Here is a 26124-nt window from a genome sequence, read left to right on the forward strand (position 1 = left end):
GTTTATATTTAAAATGTTCGTTCGAAGCTATTTAACCTAAAATAAAAGCTACCATTCATTAAACGCTGCTTGGGCGTGGGGTGAGGTGGTGATGGCCCAAAGGTTAAAAATGCTTGCTGCTCTCATGGAGGGTCTGTGTTCAGTTCCCAGCATCTATATCAGGTGGCTCCTAGACACCCATAACTCCAGGTCCGATGCCTCCGAAGGCACCAGAATACATGTTTCCTATTCTCAGACGAAACATGGCCACATAAATAAAATTTAAAAATTAGAAACATTACCTATGCACCAGATGCAGCATTTATATTACTTGACTTGTTCAAACACAGATAAAATTCTGAGGGTCACAAAACACCACTGTACTAAAGGATGGACACACTGAGGCCTGAGAAGTTGATGGTTGTGTGAACTGAGAGCATCCACTGGTCCTCCTGCCCATCACAATGGATGCCAAGGTCCCAGCATCACACACGTTTTCAATATAGAAGGAAACACAGGCACCATCTACAGCTTCTATGACATCTCTTTAGCCGGAGCCAGACCAGTTAGCACCTTTGACACCTTTACTCAGGGCAAATCTGCAGAAATCTTCATAGCCTAGGGTGGATACAGATTTGCTAAATGAACTTGGAGTTGGGTGTTGGACAAGTCAAACTGCTATGACTTCCAGTCCTGACATCCTCATCAAAGCTTTCCAGGGGTGAGATAACCGAGGTTCCAAATATGTAGAAGAAGAAACTGGATTGGAATAGATTTGTTGCAACTTACTTTTAATAAACGTTCAACCTCTCCTCTTGCCCACTACCCACCAGAGGTAGTAGAAGTCATAAGTTATTGGGATATAGGGGAAGTGGATCTGTTTAGCAATAGTTCTTTGGGGGGGGGGGTGGTGAGCTTGGACAACAGTTCAGTCCTATAGCAAACACCAAATAGGACACAGCAGCTGCAGACCAGTCTCCCTTGGTAGGCAGACACCACACATGAACCAGCAGCTGTAGTTCGGTCCTCTCGGCAGATAGACGCCACCTGTGAGCCAGCAGCTGAGTTCAATCCTGATGAAACTGCAAGGCTTGCCAGCATCGTCACAGGCGGAACTCAGCGACACTGTGTAAGGCAAACTAATACATGCGTGTTGTTAGCAAAGAAGAGCAAGGCAGAGCAAACTGAACCAATGCTCAGTCCTCGTCTTCCACTGTTTGTGGGGCCCACAAAACATCCTTTCATCTGTGTGCCCCAGAAAAACATCATTTGACATAACTGACTTTCCAAGCAAACCAGAAGTTTCCACTTCAGAGAAAGGTCTCAGCAGTTCGTTGTGGTCATATAACAGTAATCATGGGATGCCTGCTGCCTTAGTCATTCCTCAACAAACACCTTTCTGATATCAGAAATACATGCATTCAAGCTAGCATTTGGCTCAGCTCCACACCTGAGTTCCTCCTGGGGTACATTTTAGTATCCTGTGTACAGAAGGGGACACGAGCATAGGAATCCTGGGACCCTTACAATGTTCCTTTCTTCCTTTATCATTGCACTGGTTGCTGTCTTCAAAGTGTTCTCAGGAAATTGCTGGTTTTGTGTTTGTTTTCCAATGGAGGTCTTTACTATTTCCTTGTTACATCTGTACAGAGAGAGGGAGGGAGGCTATATTGAGGCTCCAGGCTGGAGAAAGAACTCAGTGGTTAAGAGAGCTTGCTGCTCTTACAAAGGACTTAAGTTTGATTGATTCTCAGCTCCCACAGACAGCTCACAGCAGCTTCCAACTCCAGCTCCTGGGGCAGCTTCATGTCTTCTTCTGGCCTCTAAGGGCACCTGCATTTATAAGCACACACCCCTCCCAGACACACGCACACACACACAATTTTTTTTTCCCCACAAGACGTGGGAGCATGGGATTCGAACGCGCGCACCAAGAGACGCGCGCCCTCTGCGGGCGGGCGCCTTAAGGGCCGAGCCACCAGCAGTTCGCTACACACACACAATTTTAAAGTTAAAAGAAAATATTAAAAAAAAATACTCTACGAAAAGAAATGAATGAGTAAGGATTCCCCTTTCCTGTTGGGATAAAAGTATACCTACTATCTGGAAACAATAAAATAACTTTGGTTTTCCTTGCAAGTGCCCAGCCATAGAACCAAATTCAGAATAAATTCAGATTTGTGAGACAGTACACTTGAGCCCTTGGTCTCCGCTGTCCCATTAGGACACTGTTTGCTAACATGCTTCCCGACACAGAACACTTTGGGTAAGTCTTGAGATATCCCAGCAATTAGATGGAATTAGAGTAGCATGTTCCAATGCTGCTTTAGGTGAACACATGCGCGCACGCGCGCGCGCACACACACACACACACACACACACACACACACACACACACACACGCAAGGTTCCAAAAGAAAAATTTTAAAATTATGCTTTAAATAGCCAATAGTAGGAGTAGACGATTTTTACAAACAAGAAAGTGTCTCTGGTTTGCACTGTACAAACCTTCCTGTGTCACATTAAAATGTGTACAATATCACATTTTACTACTGCCCAGCCAAGTTACCACAGCCAAAATCAAAAACCCCTCCCCAACATCCTCTCAATTGTGCCTTATAGGACACATGTCTTTCCAGCTCCGCCTCTTTTTCTTTAAAGTGTGTGGGGGCTGGCGGTACACACATATGCACATAAGTGTGCAGGTACAAGTGCAGGTCATATGCCTGGGCATGCTCATGTGGAGGCCGGAAGTCAACACAAAGGTCTTCTTCAATTGTTCACTGCCCTGTATTTTGAGACAATTGAGACAATTTATCACATGAGAACATGAAGCTCACTGACTACCTAGACTGGCTAGCCAGTGAATTTCATGTTTCTTCTTGCGTCTGCCCCACCTCCAATCCCCAGCTGGGCCTGTCAGCCTTGTCTCTTGACAGCAGAGTTCAGACCTGAAAGAAGGTAAGGAATGTTATTAGAATGTAACAGCTTTCCCACCTCAAGAAGGAGTTCCCTAACACTGACAGTGTTTCCCTGCAAGAATGAATGGCCTCTTGGTGTTTGCTGTTTTTGTTGAAGGATTTCTTATCAGGATCCTGTAATTTATTTTACAGAATAGATCTGAGTTTGACATATGTTTTTTCAGGAAGAGAGAAAGAAATTGGTTGGTCCTGGGTTTTCTAAAAATGGGGGCTCCAGTCAGAAGAGTTTCTAGGGAATTCTGACCCCAGAACAGCAAGGAGGATGGGAAAGTGGGATAGGGGTGGGATTGGGGAGCGGGAGGGGAGACTTAGAGAAGAGAAAACACTAAGACCAACCTGGAGATTTAGTGCCTTGCTGGTTACACATTCCAAAGACCCTATGAGGTGACACTTAACACACTGGCTTCTGCCTTTCATTGCCTTGTGATGCTCTGTGGTCCCTGGGAAAACCGGATGCCCACTCCTTTGCCCTCGCTTATATTCCTAGGTGACAGGAAGTGCCCTGTCTTCTATAAAATTCAGTTTGCTGCAGCAGGAAAGCGGAAGTGAAGCCAGCCAGAGTCAGCAGGGCTGGTAGTGATCACAAGGTTAAGCTTCCAAGACGGCTGCTCTTCGAGGACAAGTATTAAGGCTTGAGGTTGCTTGAACCTAAGGGGTTCAGGGGGAGGTATGGTGGAACGCGATACAACCCAAGTGTTCTGGATAGTTTTATGTCAACTTAACACAAGCTAGAATCATCTGAAAGGAGGGAACCATAACTGGGAAAATTCCTCCAAAAGATCTGGATGTAGGGCAGTTTTGTATTTTAATGGTTGATGGGGGAGGTCCCTGTGGTCTCGGCTTTGGCCAACTTACTTGCATTGGTTACTTTCCTTGTTACCAGGACAAAATGCCAGACAATAAACAATTTAAAGAAGCGAACATTCCTTTCGACTTTAGAGAATACAGTCCACCGTGGCGGGAAGGCATGATGGCATGAGCCTGGGGCTGTGGTCGTATCTGCTCTGTAGTCAGGAAGCAGAGAGAGTGAACCGGAAATGGGCCTGAGCTAGAAAACCTCAAGGCCCACCCACTTAACCCCACTTCCGCCAGCAAGGCTCCCCTTCCTAAAGGTTCCGCAACTTTCTGAAACACTGCCACTAGCTGGAGACTGAGTGTTCAGATCCATAAGCCCACGGGACGTTGCACATTCAGATGGCAGCACTGCCTTATCCCTGGGCCACAACTCTGTCTCTAATCAAGATGGCTTCCTACCAGAGCTTCTCTGGGAAGGAAGCAGGAACTCCATTCCAGCAATGTGCAACTGCGGAACTGAGCCTTCTTCCTCTGACACCCATCCGCCTCTTTGTGGCATGGCGAACGGTGGGAGCGCTCGTTATGTGGGATGCCCTGATAGAGCGTGAGCATGTTATTGCTTCCTGGGCAGTTCTTTATCACTACCCCTGTGCAGACAGAGCTGAAGCACAGACACAGTGTGGGAGGCTCTACTGTACAGCTTCTCTGATGGGGAAACTGAGGCTTCAGGATTTCAGGTCACACAGAGTCCCATCTAAGTCCCCACAGTGTTTCTATTCTTTGTTCTCTAGTGCCAGAGGTGGAATCCAGGGCCTTGTACAGGCTAGGCAATCATTCTACCACTGAGTCCCAACCTCAGAGCCACTCAACTGGTTCTTACTGTGCAGTCGGCATTCAGCATTAAAAGACTCAGCTAGGGACCAATGAGATGACTCAGTGGCTAAAGGTGCTTGCCCCCAACCCTGATGACCTAAGGTCAAGCCACAGCCCTCAGACAGAGGAAAGAAAGAGTCAACTCTTACAAGTTCTCTATGTGGATGTCATAGCATCTGGATGGATGCTCACACGCGCACACACACGCACGCGCGCACACACACACACACACACACACACACACACACACATTTAATGTTTTAAAATAAAATAAAGCCCAGTTGCTAAAGGGTTTATCTATCATGTATGAGGCCCTGGGTTTTCCTCAGCACTTCATAAACCAGGTGACACAGCCCACACCCGTGATCCCAGCATGTGGGGAGTGGAAGCAGAGGCAGATCAGAAGTTCAAGGCCAGCAGATGTCATGATACAGGAGACTCTGTCTCAGAACAACTAAGCAAATCAGCAATTGTGCTGCATGTGCCCCTGCTGTAAACCGTGCTCCCAAAGTCGCTGGCTTTCCCATCTGACTTGCCCATTCAGACCTTGGTCAAAGTCTAATACCGGCTGTAGACAACGGCGTCATCCTTTCTTTCATTTGCCGTTTCATCTCATGTGTGCCTCTGTGCTCCAGGGCCTGGATCAGCTTTGTCTTCCTGTCACCCTCAACATTCCCAACAAGTTCTCTGTAAGTATCACAGCCCTCTCTTACCACCCCCATCCCCCAAGGCTTGGCAGGCCCCTCCATGATTTCCCAGCCACTTCCAAAACTTCAGGCAAATCCCTCCTCGTCAAGAAGTACTTCTGCTCCCTGCCACAGGATGAAGGCTCTCTTCTCCGAGGATCTACCGGAACATAGCCTGGGCTTTTAAGTGACAGTCACCACGCTGTGAGAGTGATCTGGGTTGTGCTCTTAAGGTATCATTACCCCCGCCCCAATCTCCCACTACTCTTCATGGCCCTGTCTTGGCCACATGAAATGAAATGGCAGAAGAATGACGTCATTGCCTGCAGCAGGTATTAGATCTTTTCCAACTCCCAGGAACGCCCAAGACCTAACAGGTGCTCAATACATAGAAGAATTAATAACCTACCATCTCCACTTATCTCTGAGGTGTTGGCTTGTAGTTATGGATGCTCACTGGTTCAGTGGAATGGAAGGAGGACTGGCAGTAATGGAATTACTGTTCGTGTCTAGTTGGTCTGCTCTCTCTCTCTCTCTCACACACACACACACACACACACACACACACATGTATATGCACATCCTGGTTGAAGATACAGTGTCCCTGATGAAGACTGGATGCTGTTTGTGCATCTGTTCGTTTCTAAACAAGATCTCTCATCCAAGCTGCCCTAGAATTCCCTGTCCAGCGAGGATGACTTTGAATTCCAGTTCCTCCTGCCTCTACCTCCTGAATGCTGGGATTTCAAGTGTGAACCACCACAGCAGATTGGTTCAGTGCTGGGGATCAAATCAAGGCCTCATGCATTGTAGACAAGCAGGCTACCAAACAAGCTGCACCTCCAACCCCAGGCTGAGCTTTGATAGAGCTGAGCGTGGGACCCCTTAACACATGCCAGTCTGTGTTGCAAGCCCCTTCCTAGGCAGGGGTAATCTCAGCGACTTTATTCCCAAAACATCTTGCAATCGATAGTATTATCATAAGTGACTACCAAAAAGGGAAACTGAGGCAGAAAGCAATGGAGGAAAGTGACCTATCTCAGCTACAGTGCTGGTCAGTGGGTTCAGGGAGTTGGGATGAAGACCGGGATTTCCATCTCTGTAGCCATCAGTGGGCCTTGTTACGGCGTCCTTTGGTGATAACTAGAGCCTGATTTTCCATCACTCTGACAGTACTCGGCCTGATAAGATGTCCCTAATTGTGTGTGTGACTGTATCAGATGTGATTGTCTGCAGCTGATGCCCCTGAGTGTGTGTGTGTGTGTGTGTGTGTGTGTGTGTGTGTGTGTGTGTGAGAGAGAGAGAGAGAGAGAGAGAGAGAGAGAGAGAGAGACTGCAGTAGGCTCGATTTTCTCCATGCAGCAGCAGCTGAACCCTGAGCACTTTTGCAGAGTTGCTCAGAGCTGATGAAATTGGAAACTTCTCAGAAGACCAGAAGTGTGGTCAAGCACCCAGCTTCCTGGCTTCTAAGAGCCTTTGCCAGACAGAGTATTCTTCAACACTCCTTGAAACAAACTACAGAAGACAATTTCATCTGAGTCTGTGGGTGTGCAGTGTTATACAGAGGCACCATGAAGGATGTGAATGAGGAGGTTCCCCCTGGAGTAGCCTCTCGGCAAAGCCCAGTCTCCCTAACCAGATCTTGGCAGGGACTGGAGCTCGAGGGTCATTTCTGCTGCATTGCCTACTTCTACTCCCCCTGGGCTGTAGGAGGAAACAGACCTTCAGAGACTTGATTCTCCTAAATAAGACTGGAGTACAGAATGTTCTAGAATCCAGGCCTCTGGTTGGCAGCTGTATCTTCTTCCAGTAAAGCACTCTGGGCAGAGTTTCACAGAAGTGTTTAGATAAGCCTTACACCTTCTTGGTCTGAGTTGTATCTTAGAGTGGATGTGTCATCTCTTGTTCTTGGTAAAATGGTTTTCGCTAGGACACGTTTCACAATTGTAGATTTCACATCTTTGAAACCCAGCTAGCTCTGTCCCAGTTGTCAACGGCTGCCGCAAGGCTTGCTCCATCGACTGTGTTTTGCAATGGATGCCATCAGCTGCTTCCAAAGTCCTGAACACATTTAATGGAGCCCCCATGTCCTGACCATTTTTAATGGAGACCCCCACTCCTGCCACCTCGGGCCTGTCTCCCTTCCTCCTGCACCAGCACCCACATCTCCCATTGATTCTGAATGCTCAGAAGAACACTCAGTGCCTGACATGTGCACCGTGTGCAGCTGAATTTGAAGACATGCTTCCGGTTTTTTTGCAATACTGTGCTTACAACACATATCTGAGTCATTTGGAAAGCCTTTGAAATGCCTTCGAACCCTCAGCGGCTCTCCTCTGGGGAGAACTTGTAAGTAGCGTAGAGAACTTTCTTTCTTAGCTTGGACAGCGCTGTTTCACCTTCTGGCTCTCATGCATTAAAACCATCTCTTCTCTGGGGAGCGATATTTGACCTTCTTTTATTACTCAATTTCCTCCCCCAAAAACAAAGCCACCAAATCAGTTTTTGGAGAATTAGGCCAGGCATACTTTGTGTAAGTATGGATGAAGGAACTGCACAGCAAGAGGCTGGCAGGAGTGGAGGGGGATGGGCATGGGGGACAGCAGCAGTCTCTGATTCTACCCCGGTATGGCATGAAAGGAGTTGATGCCTGGTGGAATAAAGGAGTCTAAAGTCAAAGCTGAAATACCATCCTAGACCACCACCGTCCCACACTGCGAAAACTTAATTGAAAACAAAGCATGCAAATGACAACCCACAGGTCTCGAGGAACTGTCTGATCTTCTGCTCTGCAAATTTTAATTAAAAGATACAAGATGGAGCAGAGTGATGGGAGTGTCCACCTTTAATCCCAGCACTCAGGAGGCAGAGGCAGGGCGAGCTCTGTGAGTTCAAAGCCAGCCTGATTTACAGAGCTAATTCCAGGCAGCCAAGGCTACACAGAGAAACCCTGTCTTGAAAAACAATACAGATTTTTTTAAAAAGACATGAGATGAGGCTAAAGAGGTGGCTTGCCAATTAAGGGTACTGACTGCTCTTCCAGAGGACCTGGGGTTTAATTATCAGACCCACACCGCATGGCAGCTCACAACAAGCTATCACTCCAGTCCCAGGGGATTGGCTGCCCTCTTATGGCTTCTGGAAGCACTAGGCATACATGTGGTGCATAAACATACATGCAGACAATACACTCATGCATAAAATAAAAATAAATAAATCTTCTAAAAATTAAAAACAAATAAAGAGTACTAGATGGTCAATAATCACAGTACAGTGGGAAGTAGTGAGCTTTCCTATTGCTCACCAAATAAGGGGTGTGGTTATCAAAGGGTGCATAGCAAATGAAACTTTTCCACAGAGAAATTCAGACATCTGGCACACAAATGAGAGAGAGAGAGAGAGAGAGAGAGAGAGAGAGAGAGAGAGAGAGAGAGCGCTATAGACTTGGCTTGTCATGTCACTCCTCCCTGTGACTGTCCTTCAAGCCATATCCACAGGACTTCATTTTTCCATCTCTAGAGTCCAGCCAGTTAAGTCTGAGACCAATTCATTCATTCAGTCAGCCAGTCATTTGGTCATTCATTCATTCATCCATTCAGTCAGTCATAAACAGTCTCACATGCCCAAAGCTGACATTATAGCTGAAAATGAATTTCTGATCTTGCTGCCTGTACCTCCTGAGTGCTCGGATGACAGACGTGCACCGCCGTGTCTGCTTCATATGCTTCTGGGAATTGGACCCAGGAGTCTGCACACAACAGGCAAACACTTTACCAACTGAGCTACAATTTGCCCAATGTTTTATTTACTTTTAAATATATTACATGTATCATTTATTTATTTATGATGTGTTATGTGTGTGCATCCACACAAACCCACCCATAACACACATATGGAGGTCATGGAGACGACTTTAAGGTCTCAGTTGTCCCTTTCTGCTATATAAATTTAGAGCTTAAACTCAGGTGTCAGGATTGGTGGCGCCATCACTATGCCATCTCACTTTTAAAGAAAATTAATTCCTTGCCAACATCAAAAAGATCCCTCTCTCTCTCTCTCTCTCTCTCTCTCTCTCTCTCTCTCTCTCTCACACACACACACACACACACACACACACACACACACACAAGATGTTTTTAATGTCAACTTTTGAAAACTTAGAGCCATTGCCCCCCTGCTATGGTACTGTAACAGTGAAGGCATTTTTCGCTCTTTGTGTCAGAGTCCACAGGTGCCTCCTGAACCCCCATAAAGTACTAGTCGTATGTATCTAGGTCCAAGGCAAGAGCTTCTGAACATCGGGTTGAAGTCATGTGACCAGGGTTAGACCTGGGTTCAATTGAAAGGAAAACCCCTCAGGATGCCTACATCAGAGCACTCTAGACCCTCCAGCAGGACACGCCCTGAAACTTTTCTCAGAAAGAGCCATGTTCTCGCCCTGCTCTCAGCTTACATCTCTTACACTGGCTGCTCAGAGAGTGCTTCAGCAGTGTATGAACACAAAACGATTTGTGAATGCTTTAGGCTGGCCGGATCACCTCTCCTTGGCTCCTGCATCCAAACCCAATTCCAGCTCTGAAATGAACCAGCCACTTAGAGTTTGGCTGGGAAGGTGCTCACTGATAAAGCACTTGCTTAGCATGTAGTAGCCCAGGGTTCAAACCCTAGCACTTCCACAAAAACTCAAGTTTGGGCGGCATACTTCAATTAGAGCCCTCCGCCCTCTCCCTATTCGGAGACCCTACTTACAGCCTGTTCCGTAATCAGCACACTGGCGACTTGGGAAAAGGTCTCCCATCCCAAGGTTATGCTTCAATTTTCTTCTAGTTCAATTAATTGCAAGCACTTGCCCACTAGGTGGACCCCCCTGGGTGTGTAACACTGGACACATCGTCGCCCACGTTCTGGAGACCGAGCCTCCATCACCTTGTTGAGCTGCCTTTTAAGCACCAGGGGGCGCTAACGGGTTGTTTTCCAAGTTGATATCAGAGACATCTTTCACACTTCCTCTGATTTCCAAGTTAGATGACAGTGACAGAAGCATAAATGTGGTGGAGGCGCAATGTAAACTGCCCCAGGAATGAAGATAGGCATCAGATTTCAAAATTCAGTCTAAAGAACAGCTTCGTGGGTCACAGTCGTCGGTTCTTCCGCTGTCAGACTTGGGTGAGTCAGGCGAGTTCAATTGGCTTTTTGTGAAAACATTACTCCTCGATTCTACCTACTTAGGGATCTTATGACATCAGTAAATTCGAGAAAAGTGGAACCGATTAACCAAATCAAGATTCGTTTACATCAAGGTAGTCAGTTCTTCGGAAAAACAGAAAAATCAAACAAATAAAAAGTGTAAAGGGGCGGTGTGTTTCCTGAACTGGTCAGCACCCGCGAAAGGAGACTTACCATATATTTGCCTATCTGTGCTGGGGGTGGGGGGCTTTCTTGGTTAAGGGGTATTTTACCAGCTAGACCCCATCATTATTGCCCTGTGAAAGCGTCCAAAAGTCCAACGGTGAGTGGTATTTAAACCAGCACTGAGCTTGCCTCTCAGATTATCTGTGTAGTCACCGTGTGCCTGGGAGAGATGGAAAGAGATCCACTTAGTGACATGTTCCGGGTGGGGGGCCCGCGCACTCGCTCTTTACTTCGGGGTTTGCTTTCTTTTAAAAAAAATGAGAAAGGGGGGAGTTGAGTGAGGGAGTCATTCGAGCCCAGACCTCACAGTCCGAGCTCAAGGACCTCGCCACCTGCCACATTCCGTATTTGGGCAAGCGCGTGCGTCACTGTCAGGAATATGGCTCCCTTTGCCAAGGCCGGTACTAATCTTAAGTGTCTGTAAACGCGGGGAGTGTTTGCCACGTTCCTTTACAATAGCCAACCCGATGACTGACTTAAGAACATGCCGCCAGATGCCCTGTCTCCCGTTTCCTTATGTCTTTTGTACATTTCAGGAATTGGGGGTGGGGGTGGGAGGCTGACTGGATGGCGTGTTCATTGGGAGCAGAAAGGACAGGAGAGCTACCAGCTCCAGATGCTTCGGGGAGTGCCCCCTGTGGCTCTCTCAAGCCAGAGCAACGAAGGCGGGTGGGCATCCCAACCGGGCGCACCGGGGCCGCGGACCCTCAGGTCCTCGGAGGCGGTAGCCACCTCTCCACGTGGTCGGGGACGCAGACCGACCACGTCTAGCTTGGTTTGCCAACCGTGTTACGCAACAACTTCGTAGGGGTCATCTTCGCCCTAATTGTATCGGGAGCGCCGTTTGTGCGGCCGTTGCGACGCTGCCGGGAGAGGAGCGGGACATTTCAGTCGCAGCGCAGCCTAGCTGCCGCGCCCCTTTCCCGGTCTCGGAGGGGACCGTAGGCACGAGGAAGCCAAGGTCCCCGTCACGCCCGGGTCCCCGTAGCCCTCACCCGGGGTTCTATTGGCAACAGGTAGCCCGGTCCGCTGTGGCTCTCCGGGAAACAAAAAAGGTGTTACACCACCGAGCAAGCGCTGCGACCCGGAGGGCGCGGCCGGCAATGGGCAAAGGGGTCCTGGGCTCCTCCCAGTCGCGCCCCGGTTGCTCCGCGGTGCGTCCCGTTGCGCAACATAGCGCTCGGCGTGGGTCCCCACGGACAGCGGATAGCAGCTGCGGCCGCGGCCAGAGAAGGACGCGGACTGGCGGTGGCGCCGCGGCGGAGAGGACGGGGCGGGGCGGGGCGGGGCGGCGGGGAGCCCGCCCCTGTCGGCGCGGCCAGTGGCGGCGGGCCGGGGGCGGGCGCGGGCGCGGCGATTGGGGCGGCGGCCGCCCATCACGGCGGGGCTGGCGGGCGGCGACGTAGCGCGGCTCTCGGAACTGACCTACTAACACACATCTCTCGGCGCGGCCACGGCGCCCGCGGACCCGGCGCGCCCGCTCGTCTCCCGCGCCGCGCCCTCGCCACCGCCCGCTGAGGGCCCGGAGGTCCTCGGATCCTGCCCCGGCGCCGCCAGCCCAGTTCCAGCCGTCCTTTCTTTTCCCCTCACGGATCAGGGAGCAGAACCACGGTAAGCGCTCCGCCCACCGGCGGCCCCGGGGGCCCAGCTCCGCTCCGTGCCCGCTCTTGGAGCGCGCGGCCGGCGGGCGTGGGGCGCGGGATGCGTGCGGGCGCGGCGCAGGGCTGGCGGGAGGCGGCGAGTGTGCGCGGGGCATGCATTACATAAACTTTTGCTGCCTTGGCAGGAGGGGGGACTCGCCACCTTAAGGTAGCTGCTTTGATTGCAGCGCCCTGGCGCTCGCACGTAGCCCGGGCTGCCGCGCGCTCCCTCCTCCTCCCCGCTATTGCATAATGTCTCCGGATTTCAGGAAAATTGATGTTTCGGTGGCGAAGAGCGCGCCGGGGAGGCGGAGTGGAGGCTGATCCTTTTAGCAGCCAGACGACGTGCCCTGCTCTCCGGGGTCTCACCGCGCTAGTCCCCAATCCGGGCTGGCCAGGGGGGAGGGTTGAGTCTTGGGGAGCCGTCTTGATTTGCTTAGGAGGGTTGGAAGTGCGAACGGTGACGGCAATCGGAGATGCCTGCGGTGTTTGTTTGTGTCAGGCGCTGAGTCGGCACCGACGTTTTCCACCCCGTTTGTCGTCACCGTGTTATACGAGCCCTCGGGAAGGTGGAGGGATGTGTCCTTTCTTACATTGCATAATGGGCCAGCGGTGAAACGTGGGCACCGAGGACGAGCTGATGTGAGAATGTGCGCGTATGCGTGCAATGATTTGGTCATTTTAGCGCAGCGTTGGCTATTAGATCCTTATTGGTACCTCTGTATCGTCCCAAATAAGCATATTTTAAAAATGATTCTACGGAATTCATTATTAAGAAAGGAAAAATCCTAGTGTTGGATACTAATGTGTGCGGGGGGGGGGGCCTTAAATGTTCCAAATGTTCCGAGGTGTTATTTTTAAAACCCGGACGAGCCATTGTGACGTTTGCCTCTCCACTTTTCCCAACTGGAATGCGATTGCGTTTCATCAGCTTTTTCTCTCTCTCTCACCTTATCGTCATTGGCTTTTTTTTTTTTTTTTTTAAGACACCACAAGACAAATCATTAATAGATTCCTGGAAATATGAGGTTATGTAACTGCCGAATTTGCTGGCTGTTGAGCATAGAAAGGGAGCTAATTACGTGATTTTATAATCTTGCCACAAAGAAAGTAGGACAATCCCAGCGTTTAAGAATGTCATTATCAACAGGGGTTTGGTGGTTCTTTTAAAGGATATTTTAAGCTGGAAAGTGACGACCGACTGAGCTCTGACATAGCTCATGCTTGCCAAATGTGTGTCTTTTACCCTAAATGAAATGTACGTCTTTCTATATTTAGCCCTATAGCATTTTAACAATCCTGGCCTCGGTGCTATTTCTGGTTTCTCCGGAGCTGTGTGCAAATAAAAGCTCAAGGCCACTCGCTGTAGTTTTAACTCCACGCCTTCCAAGACCTCTGATAAGACTGTATTTTTAGGAAGGCATTTTGCAGCGAGCGCCCAGTGACTGCTGGTGAACGCGGGGGCCCCATTTATCATTTTAAAGGACACTTTGGAGGAACTGCTGCCTGTTCAGAGGCCACCAGGGAATGGCCAAGTGTCACCTTCTTTTCTGGCTTTTGTAAATAACAACGGCTCACGAGGTCAGAAGTATTTATTTCACAACATAATTTCCCCCAGATCAGATATGAGTTATGGGAAGTATATATAGGTTAGTAGATTGTATTTTTGTCTGTGTAACCCAGTTTTATTCTTGGAGATAGATGAATATGGTAAGTATCCGGATATTACATTTCTTCCCGGATTCTTACTTAGTGTAGTGATGTGTGAATATACGTATTTAATAGTGTCTGTGAGATACAGTTTTCTTAGCGTACCATTTACATAATTGAACTACGATATTATTTTAGGGGGCGGAGACATTGTAGATATTGACCCCTGGAACATATTATTATTCCTAGTTCAGTCGTTTTCCAAGACGCTGCAGTTGGGGTACCCGCCCCCACCCCCAGCAACAGACCCTGACCCACTTTGCGTGCTGAGCTGAGAGACCCAAGCCTGCAGAGCCGGGAGAGGGGGTGGGGAAGGGGCTTTGCAGCGCCACCTTCTATCATTCTGTCCTTGCGCCCCTCGCTCTTGTCCCGGAGACTGGGCACTCGCCTGGCAGTGGCAGGCAGGGACCTCGACCCAAGACGCTCCCCTTGGGCAGCGACTGGACGCGCCTCGCGGTGGCCCGCGCGCCTCCCCGGCCCCTCCCGCATTCCTTTGTTCTGGCGCGGGGGTCCTCGCGGCGCCGAGGCCCCGCTGCGCCGCCCACCCGGCGGGAGGCGGGCCTGGGGAGCGGCGCGGCGTGGGGGCGCGGCCGCAGAGCGGGGCGGAGGCTTGCAGGGCCGAATTCGGTGCGCTGCGCTCGCCCGGAGCCGGGTGGCCTGAGGCGGAGAGCCTCCTGGGCACAGGCTCCAGCGGTGATGGGCCTCGGGACAGTGCAGCCTCAGGCAGACACAGCCAGGAGCTGACTTCACTCCGGAGCACCGCTAGCTGCGACCCCCACAGATACCTTTGTTTCTGGAGTCTTCATTGCATTTCAGAGGCAAGCTTTCTCCATTCACGGAGAGAAAAAGCAAGACTTCTAAATGGCTACAGAAAGGGAAGGCAGTCTTTACTGTGATTAATAGGAGGGTCTTTGCTTGAACGTGGACAGTGGAACCCAAGTTTTTATCATTTCTTCTTGTATCTAAAGTTTATTTGATCAAAGGCCCAAGATTCTATATATGGTCGGGAGTCCCTAATTCAAAATCACCCACATAGATGCAGCTGTCTCTCCTGTAAAAGGACCTCTCTCTACTTCATGACAGCTTCAGGTTTCTCTGGATAGCCTTCTGATGTCACAGTAAAGCCTCCTGTTGTTTGGAAGGCGATCGCCTCAGGCTGCTCTTGTGGATGGTAAGGCTGGAATTCAGAGTCAAATGATGCTATCGGATACCCTAGGGACCCTCTTTCAGCTAGAGACAGCTTTGGGAGGTGCTAAGAAGGCGAGGGAAGGTGCTGCCTGGGCCTCTCTCCCCAGTATATGATAGACCTTCGCTGGCTTCCAGGGAAACTTGAGGGGAAGGAACCCTGTGGAGAGGGATAGTTAGAAGGCGCTCAATAAATGTTTCCAGAATACTAATGTTTGGGCTGGCTTTCCTTTACTGAACCCGGTATCACAGGAAGAATGAAGACAAGTTGGTCTGTGGTCTGTAAAGATCCACTTTCTCTTTTGTCCCTGAGTACCCAGGCCTTGTACAGATGTTATTTAACATCTGTACCAAAATAATTCTTGACAGCATCAAGGTGCTTCAAGGTCCCAAGTAACTGGGGTAACCTTTAGGAAGTGTTTGAAGAAACAGAGGTGATGAGTCCCCACAGCAAGAGTAGCCTGGTCTTTTCCAGATCCCCGGAACTTTCTGTGACTTTCGTTCTCCGGCCTGGCTGATCCCTACTTCCAAACCATCAACAGTGGGCATTCACACCTACACTTGTAAACGTATGCCATCTTAGAGAGAGGGTACTCGGAGCTGTGTGGATGTCAACTAAAGCCAGGCCCCGTTAGACTGAAGACTCTTGACCTTGTTGAAGAAACCTGGGGTCTGAAGTACCCAGGACAGTCTCAACATAGTGTCTTGCAGAAAAGGCTGGAACCTGGAGTGATCACTGCTGCGCTGATTCAGAAATAAGACTGGCAGTTACTAAACAAGGCAAGGCCCCACTCGGTACCCCCACTTTATAAAACAGGTGCTCAGAGAAGCTGGGTGAGCAGTCCAGGCCAGGGCTTCAAAAGATGGGAATTGTGCTAGCTTTGCTCACACTTCTCTCCCGGTCTGCCTATCCCTTCAACCTGAGTGAGCACAAGCTCACTGTACTTTGTGAAACAGTTTCCTTTTTTGTGTTGAGGGCTTATCTTGGCAATTATAACATCACCATGATGCAACAGCCTGCAAATTAAAGCCCTTTGTGAAAGGCTGAGCACAGAGTTGAGCAAGGCCCCTGACTCACTCCCGCCGGTGGAGTTTTCTAGCTGACCTAGCCGTGATCATCAGTGGGTTCCCGGGTTCCGAGATGGAGGTCTGATTGAAGCGTGGGCTGGAAAGGCGCGGTCAGAGCACTCAGCGTTATTTTTACCCGGCTTCGAAATCGCGCTCGCAAGCCTCATTATTTCCATTGTGACCCAGATGGCATTGATGCTGTTAAGAGTTGTTTATTTTTAATTTGTATTGAGGAATGAGAGCACGCTTGGGATTCAAGTCAAACATAACAAACAATGTAATTGAGGTTTCCCCTATGATGCTCACTTCTTGTTTTTGTCAGGTATGCCCACATTTCACAGGGTTAGCACATTGTTTGATATCCTGTTATTTTTCTCAATTTTATTTGAGTTGATTTTTATCCAGATTGGACTCAGAAGCGAATGTTGAAAGATACTGACCTTTGCCCACAGACAATTACATAAGAGGGTTTTTCAGTTTCAAAATGAGTTTTTATTGCCACCACCCCCACTCACCTCTCACATTTCTTTGCAACTAATTTTCCTGTAGTTAGAAACGGGGTGGGGGGGTGGAGGGGGAGAGATTTTGTTTCTCGTATGGCTTTAATTAGAGTTTGGGCTTGTTTTTGAAGTTTAGTGGGGATTTGCTGGATGCCATTCGTTAATAATCCGGGCTTTGTGGACCTGGTTTCACTGGAGTTTGGGTGTTTATAAGCCTTTCAATGATCAGAACACGGTGTCTTTTATTAACTTTCTAGGGATCTTAAATGTAATTAAGTAGCCCCCAAATAAACCTTCCACGCTCTTTGTAAGGCACACGGCTCAATAAATGGTACTTACAGTCATGGGTTGATTAGGGAAGTGAATGAGAACATTAAAAACCAGGCTGGGGAGATTGGGAACATTTCAGCCATCCCCGGTCACCATCACACACCCTCTCCTGTCATGTTGTGATGTTGTTTTGTGTTGTGTTGTTCCCACTATGCTCTAACTAGCCAACGTTGTGATGTTTGTGTCCCTAAGATGCAGAGGGGACTGAGGCTGGGGCTCAGCTGGCAGCATTTGCCTTGTGTTTCCAATGCCCAGGGTCCTGTCTCCAGCACCCCCTAAAGCCACTGTCAGAGTGGATACACCTACAGTCCCAGCGCATAAGAAGAAGCGGAGCAGAAGGATTAGAAGCTCATGGTCAGGGCAAAGTCAAAAAGAAAAACTCCAAGGGACTTACTAATTTGATCAATTATGTTTTCAAAAATTGTCACAAATAAGGGCTGGGGTGATGACTGAGCCCTTGCTGCTGCTCCAGAGGACAAAATCAGGCAGCTCACCACTGACTGTAACTCCAGCTTCAGGGGCTCCAGCGCCCTCTTATGACCCCCACAGGCACTGGGACAATGTGACAGATGTTCACACAGTAGCACATAAATAAAAACAGTAGTCCTTTATTCAAACTGTTATTTCACAGATAGTAATGGTTCCTATTTAGAAGCTTCTAAGGTTTTTTAAAAAGACATTTCTGTATATACACACACATTCACATTCTCTCTCTGCCTCTGTCTCTGTCTCTTTCTGTCTCTCCCCCACCCCTCACTGTCATCTCTCTGTGGGCTTCATTTCCTCAAGCTATGAAGTTGTTTTTACTGGGTGCCCCTGCGTGTCCTGCTTGTGTCTGTCTTCAGACTTGCTACGTTATGTTGCAAACCCTTGCGCTGAAGAGACTGTCAGTTACACTAGTTCATACTTCAATCAACAAAGTACACGGGTGGGCTAATAAAATGCAGGGTTGTCATCCAATTTATTAAGGTTAAAAATCTAATTTTCAAGTAACCCTCCCTTGTTGAACTTGGAATCTTTTCCGTTCCCGTAAGCTGAATCAGGTTTTGACACATTTATTTACAGATGCATCCAAACAGAAAAAGTGGGTCAGTTTGTTGCCGAGATAGGGCTGGTCTGGCAGTGAGAGATGGCTCATGTGTGTGTGTTCCACGTGTGTGCCAAGCACGTGTTTCTCCGGGCCCTGGGTGTACTTTAGACTGCTGAGTGACTGCAGGCCCTGAGCTGAGCACTCGGGAACTAGAGTGTTTTGTGCTTGATGTAAAATGTCCGTGGATTAAAGTGCTTTCTGCACAAACCCAATGACCTGAATTCAGGTCCCAGATTCCACTGTAGAAGGAGAGAACCGACATCTAAATGTCACTGGCCTCTGATCCTCACACGGGCCCACATGATAATAATAAATAAGGTTTATAAAGATAAAAGGCTCAGCTTAGGTCTATGGAGGTGATGGATTGATCAGTTAACTTTCCAGAATTTTGACAGATAGAGGCTGGAGGGATGGCTCCCTGTTAAGAGCACTTGCTGGTCTTGCAGAGGACTGAAGTTCAGTTCCCAGCACCCACATCAGGCAGCTCACGACCAGCCTTGTCGTGGATTTTTGATATCTAAACAAGGATGAGGTTCTGTTCTCAGTAGAGAAGGCTTATTCATTTCTGTTTCTGTATAATCTGAACTGCCACAAGTCACCTCTGAGAGGTCAAAGGTCGGAGATACACATGCATTTCTGTAGTAACCGTGGGGAAAACCCCTGCAGGATGAACTCCTGTCTAGAATTTATATTGCCTACTGGATTCTTTTTGCAGACTTTTCTCAGGTCAGGTCTTATTTTAATTGCCGAGTATTTAGGTCATCTGGCTTAAATATTCTCAAGGATCTGGGCTTATGAAATTGAGCTCTTGCCTATAGCAGGTTATAAAAAAGCGCATGGTAACAGTGATGGTGTCTTCACAGTAGGCGTGGGAAAGTATGTCAGCTGGCATGATGCGATGCCTGCTCCTAAATTTCTCTTTTTTATTTGTGTCTTTAAGCAGTCCTATCAGCTAATGGGTATAATGAAGTTAATGGCGCTAACAGAGGTAACATCATAGAATTGGCATTTCGTGTCAGTTATTCACCAAAAAAGAAACATGGTGACTAAGGTACCCCAGCGGTCTTGTGTTGATTTCAAACAGTGACACACCAGTGAAGTCATGGCTAGATTAGTCATAAAGAGAGAAACTGGGATCCGAAGCAGTCATCATGAACGCTGATGGTTTTAGGAGGTGTCCTTAACTGTGCCAAGGAGGTGGCTCACTGGGTAAAGTGCCTGTAGTGGAGTATGAGGACTTGAGCTCAAATCTCCAGAACCCATGGGACAGTAGTGCATGCCTGTAATCCCAGCGCTCAGGAGTCAGAGAGCAGAGACAGGCAGATCCGCAGAGCTGTAATAGAGGCGATATTCCAGTGTTAGCCTGCAGCCTTGACACATACATGCACTTTATGAATATTATAATAAAATAAAAAGATATTGTCAGCTATGTTTGTCTTGCATCCATTGTTGAGGAACACAGACTCCAGAGCCATCTTTGCTTTTAACCGCTTTGATCTCTGGCTGGTTGCTCAGTCTTTCTGTCTTTTGGCTGCTTCTTCCATGTGGGTCTACTTAACACAAGCTAGAGTCACCCGAGAAGACTGGAGAGAGAACCGCAACTGAGAAAATGCCTCTGTAAGATATAGCTGTAGGCCAATCTGTAGAGCATTTTCTTAATCGGTGGTTGGTGGGGGGAGGGTCCAGCCCATTGTGGGCGGGGCCAACCCAGGCAGGTGGTCCTGGGTTCTATAAGAAAGCAGGCTGAGCAAGCCATGAGGAGCAAGCCAGTAAGCAGCACTCCTCCATGACCTTTGCATCAGCTCCTGCCTCCAGGTTCCTGCCCTGCTTGAGTTTCTGCTCTGACTTCTTTGCTGATGAACAGTGATGTGGAAGTGTAAGTGGAATAAATTCTGTTTTGGTCACGGTGTTTCATCACAGCAGTAGAAACTGTAACTAAGACACTCTACAATGTTGAAATAGATATACTTTTGGTTTTGCTTAAAAGATAATAAAGGGCCTGGAGAGTTGGCTCAGCAGTTAAGAACACTCTTACACAGGACCTGGGTTCAGTTCCAAGGGATCCAATACCTTCTTCTGACCTCCAAGTGTACCAGCCAGGCAAAACACTCATACATATTTTTTTGGTTGTTTTTTTAAAGATAGTAATAGGGGCTGGAGAAATAACTCATCACTTAAGAATGCATATTGCTTTCTCAGGGGACCAGAGTTTGGTTCAGTTGCCAGCACCCATGGTGGGCAGCTTACAAAGTGCTGTAACTCTAGCTCTTGGGGGACTTGAAGTCTCTGGCCTTTGCAGGCCCTGGCACTGGCATGTACACAACCACCCAGAAACATACAAATAAACACATTTTTTTAAAAGATTGATGATGATGATGGTGGTGGTGGTGGTGGTTGGAACAGGTATAAGAGGTTGAGATAAGATGATCACAAATTCAAGGCCAATAGCTGTATGTCTTTTTCACTATTTCAACATAGGTACAACTCGGGAGATTAAAATCTGACTGTGAAATAGCCCAGGCAGCTCTGGACAGTCCTTCCTGGTGCAGCCAACCTGTGCAGTGAGCTCTAGGTCCGTGGTACCTTTCTGTCCCTAGAAGCACTTCATAACTAGATATATGAGGCTCAGAACTAAGAGAGATAGAAGCTGTGTGTGTCTGGGACAGAAAGATGAGATGTAAGGAGGACCTTGGAGGGGTCAGAGCAGGGTCCAGGCTGGGTTGAGGTCTCAGGTTGGTTATCCCAAGTGTCTGATTACTATTCGTGCCACATGTGTCTATGAGTCTCTGAAGATACTGAAGGGGGGACATGAGGCAGGCTGTGTCCCCAGTGCCTGTGACTTAATAACATGTGGGCCCATACTTCAGGTCCTACCATGATCAAAGTCTGAGCGTGTGTCTCAGTCCTATCTGTGCTCTGCAGTTTGGCTCTCACCCTGCACAACCTCCCCACTCTTACTATCTTCAGTCTAGTTCAGTGTTCAGTACACAGTAGGTGTTCCTTATCTGGTGACCTAGTAATCCATAGTTATGTGTGACTGTGTGCATCTACTGGTACATCAGTACGTGTGTATGGAGGACAGAGTACAACCTCCAGGGCTGTTCCTCCAAATTCTACCCATTTTGGTTTTTGAGACATTGTCTCTCACAGACCTGGAGTTCACATAGTAGTCTAGGTTGACTGGCAGGGAGTGAGCTGCAGGGATCCTTCTGTCTCCACCTCCCCAGCACTTGGGTTATAGTCTCTGCCACCTTTCTCAGCCTTTCTCATAGGTTTTGGGGATTAAACTCCAGTTCTCAGGCTTGCAAGTCAAGGGCTTTACCATTTGAGTCATCTCCCCAGCCATGAGCTGATTTTGGTTAAATAGAATCAGCTGCCTATTCAGTTTGTCCATGGTGACCTGCCATGACTAACACATACACACACATACCACACACGTGTGTGTGCACTCTAATCGGATCCATACAGACATGTGATCCACAGTTTAGGGGCAGAAAGGTGCAAAATGTCTCTGAGCTTGGCTGATGTGGAGAGACTGTGAGACTCGTGGGGAGAGTAGATCACAGATAGTGGGCTGTATAAATGAAATATAACGTATGTTTTAAGGAAGAACTGGGTTTTATAAAGAAGAACTGAGATAAGTAAGTACGTGGAGGAAAATATAAGCACACCGAGAGGAAAAAAAATACCTCAGAAAAAAATAGTGTGGAAGGAAGGGACTGTGTGGCATTTTAAAAACTAGTACCTGTGGCTTGGTGGAGACTTGAAGCCCACAATGGGAAAGGCCAAGGTCATCATCTTTCTCAGGTGCAGCTCAGTTCCATTTAAGGGTGAGGACCCCATCAGGGTGACTGACTGCATGCCTACCACAACAGGAGGAGGACCATGCCTGTACTATGCAGAGGGATGTGTTTCCAGATTGAAAGACAGGGCCTGTATGGAGGTGATAAGAGATTATAGTTTTATTTGTTTTGGTTGGTTGGTCAGTCGGATTTTCAAGACAGGGTAGCCTTTGTGTAGCCTTGGCTATCCTGGAAAGAAATCATATTTTTGACTAAAGACTGACAAGCTGTCTTTTGGCCTGTAGTGTCTCCCTCCTTGAAGTGGTATCTGACGGGGGTATCTGTCAGAAAGCATGCTGTCAGCGGCCCCTGGGCTTCGTTTGAGTTGGGGAGCTGCTTCCTGTGGTGGTGGCTCAATTTGATGGACAGAACCTTTTGTGACCTTGACATCCCTGCAACTATGGTAAAGATGGAAACAGCAAGTAGATTTTTATGCGTGAGAGCAGAGATGGCTTAGCGGTTGAGGTATCTGGCACACACACATGGAGACCTGATCTCCACAGCCATTTATTTAAAAAAAGGCTGGATATCATGGTTCGCAGTTGATTGTTGAGGAGAACTGGAGACAGGAGGATCCCAGTGGCTCACTGACCGACCAGCCTAGCCTATGAGGCAAGTTCCAGGCCATGAGAGACTACTTTATGTCAAAAGGCAAGGTGACAGAGCCTGAGGACGCACACCTCAGAGAGTAAAGATGTGTGTGGGTTGTGTGCACTTTTGCATTATGGAGTCAGCATTGGACCCAAAAGCACCGGGAAAGGATTTATTATCTTGTGGCAAAGCCTGGAGTAGAATGCTTACCTAGCAGTCCCCAGGATTGCATCCTTAGTGCCTGTGAGCATGCACGAGCACACACACACACACACACACACACACACACACACACACGCACGCACACATGCACGTGAATGCGCACGCACAAAGTGAGACCCAATTCATATTATAAATATTATTCCCGTGGGAGTGAAAAACAGTTGACGATTCTATTTTTCAGTTCTTATACTTTACTTGAAACTAATTAGTAAAATTGAAAGAAGGTCTTTCCATAATTATATTCTCTAGCTTTGAAGTAATCTTAACTTTCAAGAGAGCTGTGTGTGTGTGTGTTTTAAGTTCCTTTGAATAGTAACTGTTTTAGTGCAAAGGGAATATATAACTGTAGTCAGTTAAGCTGAATTTTTAGGACCCCCATAAAGCGCTGTGGCTGTCAATCCTGAAAGTCTGACCGATAAGCCCGAAGGGCCTTGCACTTTGAATCTTATAAGTACGGGTACTTCCTATAAGTGTAGTAGCTTGGTGGTGAGGCCAGAGGATTCCCAGGGCAGGCTGAGGACCTCAGGGCTGGGACAGCAGGTTAACAGAGTTTACTTAGTTAGCCAAGTTCTTGCAAAGAGGTGTACGTATTTCCTTGGCTGAACCAAGTTACCTATTGTCATTCTGAAGCAGGGCAGCACCCTTGTAGGGCTGTCTGTCATTTCCTCCCTGCGATAAATCATCCTGTAGGATCCTGCATTTACCCTTTATCTCTGTTAAACACAGCTTTCCTCTATCTGACCCAGAGCAGAGGGGAGGGTAGGAAGAAGGAAGGGATGGATGGATGGATGGATGGATGGATGGATGGATGGATGGATGCATAGGACTAGGCGGAAGGATTGCATGGATGCAAGCCTGGGTAGGTGGTGGGAGGGAGGATGGGGCTGGAGGGAGGAGTGACAGATTTAGTGACTGGGTGAGTGAGTGACGAGTAACTGAGCTCCGTTCTCTCCTGGACCACACAGTCCGATGCAAAGAGGTTCTTTGCCACTGAAGTGGAAGGGTTTGTGTATTTACATCTTTTTCCAGCTTGCTCACTCTTTAAAGAAAGAAAAGACCCGAGCTGTTTTGTACCAATACACCTGGACTGCTCAGCACAACACCCCCTTTATAGCTGCTAGCACACAGCTGACCAAGGGATTTACTGTGATCTCCTTTCTTGCAGATAACCCATGAAAGGCTCCTGCCAGCTTTACCCTGTGCCGTACAGCAGAAGGACTATTGATGGATGAGAAGCTGAAGTCCTTAAAACCTGAAAGAAGACTGGGGAAGTGATTTGTCTCCTCCATCGGGGCTGTAGGACGAGGAGGTCCTTTCTGATGCAGCTGAGAAAAATGCAGACCATCAAAAAGGAGCCCGCACCCCTGGATCCTACCAACAACTCAGAGAAGATGCTGCTGCTGAACTCTGCCTTAGCTGAGGTGGCCGAGGACCTAGCCTCAGGTGAAGATTTGCTCCTGAACGAAGGGAGCATGGGGAAAAACAAATCCTCCGCGTGTCGGAGAAAACGGGAATTCATTCCCGACGAGAAGAAAGATGCCATGTATTGGGAGAAACGGAGGAAAAACAACGAAGCTGCCAAAAGATCTCGGGAGAAGCGCCGCCTCAATGACCTGGTTTTGGAGAACAAGCTGATCGCCCTGGGAGAAGAAAATGCCACTTTAAAAGCTGAGCTGCTCTCCTTGAAATTAAAGTTTGGTTTAATTAGCTCCACGGCGTATGCCCAAGAAATCCAGAAACTCAGTAATTCCACAGCTGTGTACTTTCAGGACTACCAGACATCCAAGGCTGCCGTGAGCTCTTTTGTGGACGAGCATGAGCCTGCGATGGTAGCCGGAAGTTGCATCTCAGTCATCAAGCACTCTCCCCAGAGTTCGCTCTCAGATGTGTCTGAGGTGTCCTCTGTGGAACACACCCAGGAAAGCCCGGCACAGGGAGGCTGCCGGAGCCCTGAGAACAAGTTCCCTGTGATCAAGCAGGAACCCGTGGAGTTGGAGAGCTTTGCCAGGGAGTCCAGGGAGGAGCGGGGCGTGTATTCCACCTCCATTTACCAGAGCTACATGGGAAGCTCTTTTTCCACCTACTCTCACTCCCCGCCCCTCCTGCAGGTCCATGGGTCCACCAGCAACTCCCCGAGAACCTCAGAGGCCGATGAGGGTGTGGTGGGCAAGTCTTCTGATGGGGAAGACGAGCAGCAGGTCCCCAAGGGCCCCATCCATTCTCCAGTGGAGCTGCAGCGGGTGCACGCCACGGTGGTGAAGGTTCCGGAAGTGAACCCTTCTGCCTTACCACACAAGCTCCGAATTAAAGCTAAAGCCATGCAGGTCAAAGTGGAGGCTTTGGACAGCGACTTTGAAGGCATGCAGAAACTCTCTTCCCCCACAGATGTGATAGCCAAAAGACATTTTGACTTGGAGAAGCATGGCACCTCGGGTATGGCCCATTCCTCCCTCCCTCCTTTCTCGGTGCAGGTGACGAACATTCAAGATTGGTCCCTCAAACCGGAACACTGGCATCACAAAGAACTGAGCAGCAAAACTCAGAGTAGCTTCAAAACAGGTGTGGTGGAAGTCAAAGACAATGGCTATAAGGTTTCTGAGGCTGATAATTTGTATTTGAAGCAGGGAATGGCAAACTTATCCGCAGAGGTGGTCTCGCTCAAGAGATTCATAGCCACACAGCCTATCTCGGCTTCGGACTCCAGGTAAATGGCTACTGACCGAGCTATGTGTGGAGGAGGAGGCTGTTGATATCATACTGAATTTCCACTGGACCTCTAAAGTCATTTCACTGTAGTGTGCACAGCGGTGTCTGTCTGGTGTCCTTGTGTACACACGCTGAAGACTTGATGCCCTCACTCTACCTGGCGTGTAGTCAGATTGCCCCCCACAGAGGCTGTACATATTGAACGTTATTTTTGCTCTATTATAAAGTGTGTATGTTGCCAGTTTCAATAAAGGATTGGTGGCAAGCACAGCACCGGCTCTGTTCCACTTGATCAGATGGAAAAATCAAAGGCCACTTGGGTTTCTTAAGGTAGAGGCTGGGGAGATGGATGTCTCAGTTGTGGGTAAGGCACCCCCTACACTATTGAGATGACCTGGTTTCCCTAGCATGCATATAAAAAGCCAGGTGTAACAGCACACACACCTGTATCTCCAGAGAAGGGACTGGTCGGGGACACAGCATACAGGAAGATCCCTTGGACTCGAGCCTATCC

General features: G+C 48.5%; 2 protein-coding genes across 9 annotated transcripts; one reads left to right on the plus strand and one right to left on the minus strand.

The window, feature by feature from the left end:
* Positions 1-851: 851 nt before the first annotated feature.
* LOC143443252 (uncharacterized) lies at positions 852-12103 on the minus strand. Of its 2 annotated transcripts, XR_013112055.1 has the most exons (3): positions 11722-12103; positions 10064-10886; positions 852-1621 (listed from the first exon to the last, which is right to left on the minus strand). XR_013112055.1 is itself a non-coding variant. In XM_076939020.1 (2 exons), the coding sequence occupies exons 1-2, from the start codon at positions 12101-12103 to the stop codon at positions 10876-10878; spliced, it is 393 nt and encodes a 130-aa protein (XP_076795135.1). In that variant the 3' UTR covers positions 7902-10875. The 2 variants fall into 2 exon arrangements, 1 of the variants encoding a protein (XP_076795135.1); XM_076939020.1 differs by lacking the exon at positions 852-1621 and having other exon boundaries at positions 7902-10886.
* On the plus strand, positions 10344-25880 carry Nfil3 (nuclear factor, interleukin 3 regulated). Of its 7 annotated transcripts, XM_076939015.1 has the most exons (3): positions 14408-15247; positions 15737-16041; positions 24070-25880. In XM_076939015.1, the coding sequence occupies exon 3, from the start codon at positions 24224-24226 to the stop codon at positions 25610-25612; it is 1389 nt and encodes a 462-aa protein (XP_076795130.1). In that variant the 5' UTR covers positions 14408-15247; positions 15737-16041; positions 24070-24223; the 3' UTR covers positions 25613-25880. The 7 variants fall into 7 exon arrangements, with proteins under 7 accessions (XP_076795132.1, XP_034366947.1, XP_076795133.1 ...); XM_076939017.1 differs by lacking the exons at positions 14408-15247; positions 15737-16041 and adding an exon at positions 10344-10480; XM_034511056.2 differs by lacking the exons at positions 14408-15247; positions 15737-16041 and adding an exon at positions 12124-12337.
* Positions 25881-26124: the final 244 nt, after the last annotated feature.

This window comes from Arvicanthis niloticus, chromosome 8 (assembly GCF_011762505.2).
Source record: "Arvicanthis niloticus isolate mArvNil1 chromosome 8, mArvNil1.pat.X, whole genome shotgun sequence".
Taxonomy (NCBI): Eukaryota; Metazoa; Chordata; class Mammalia; order Rodentia; family Muridae; genus Arvicanthis; species Arvicanthis niloticus.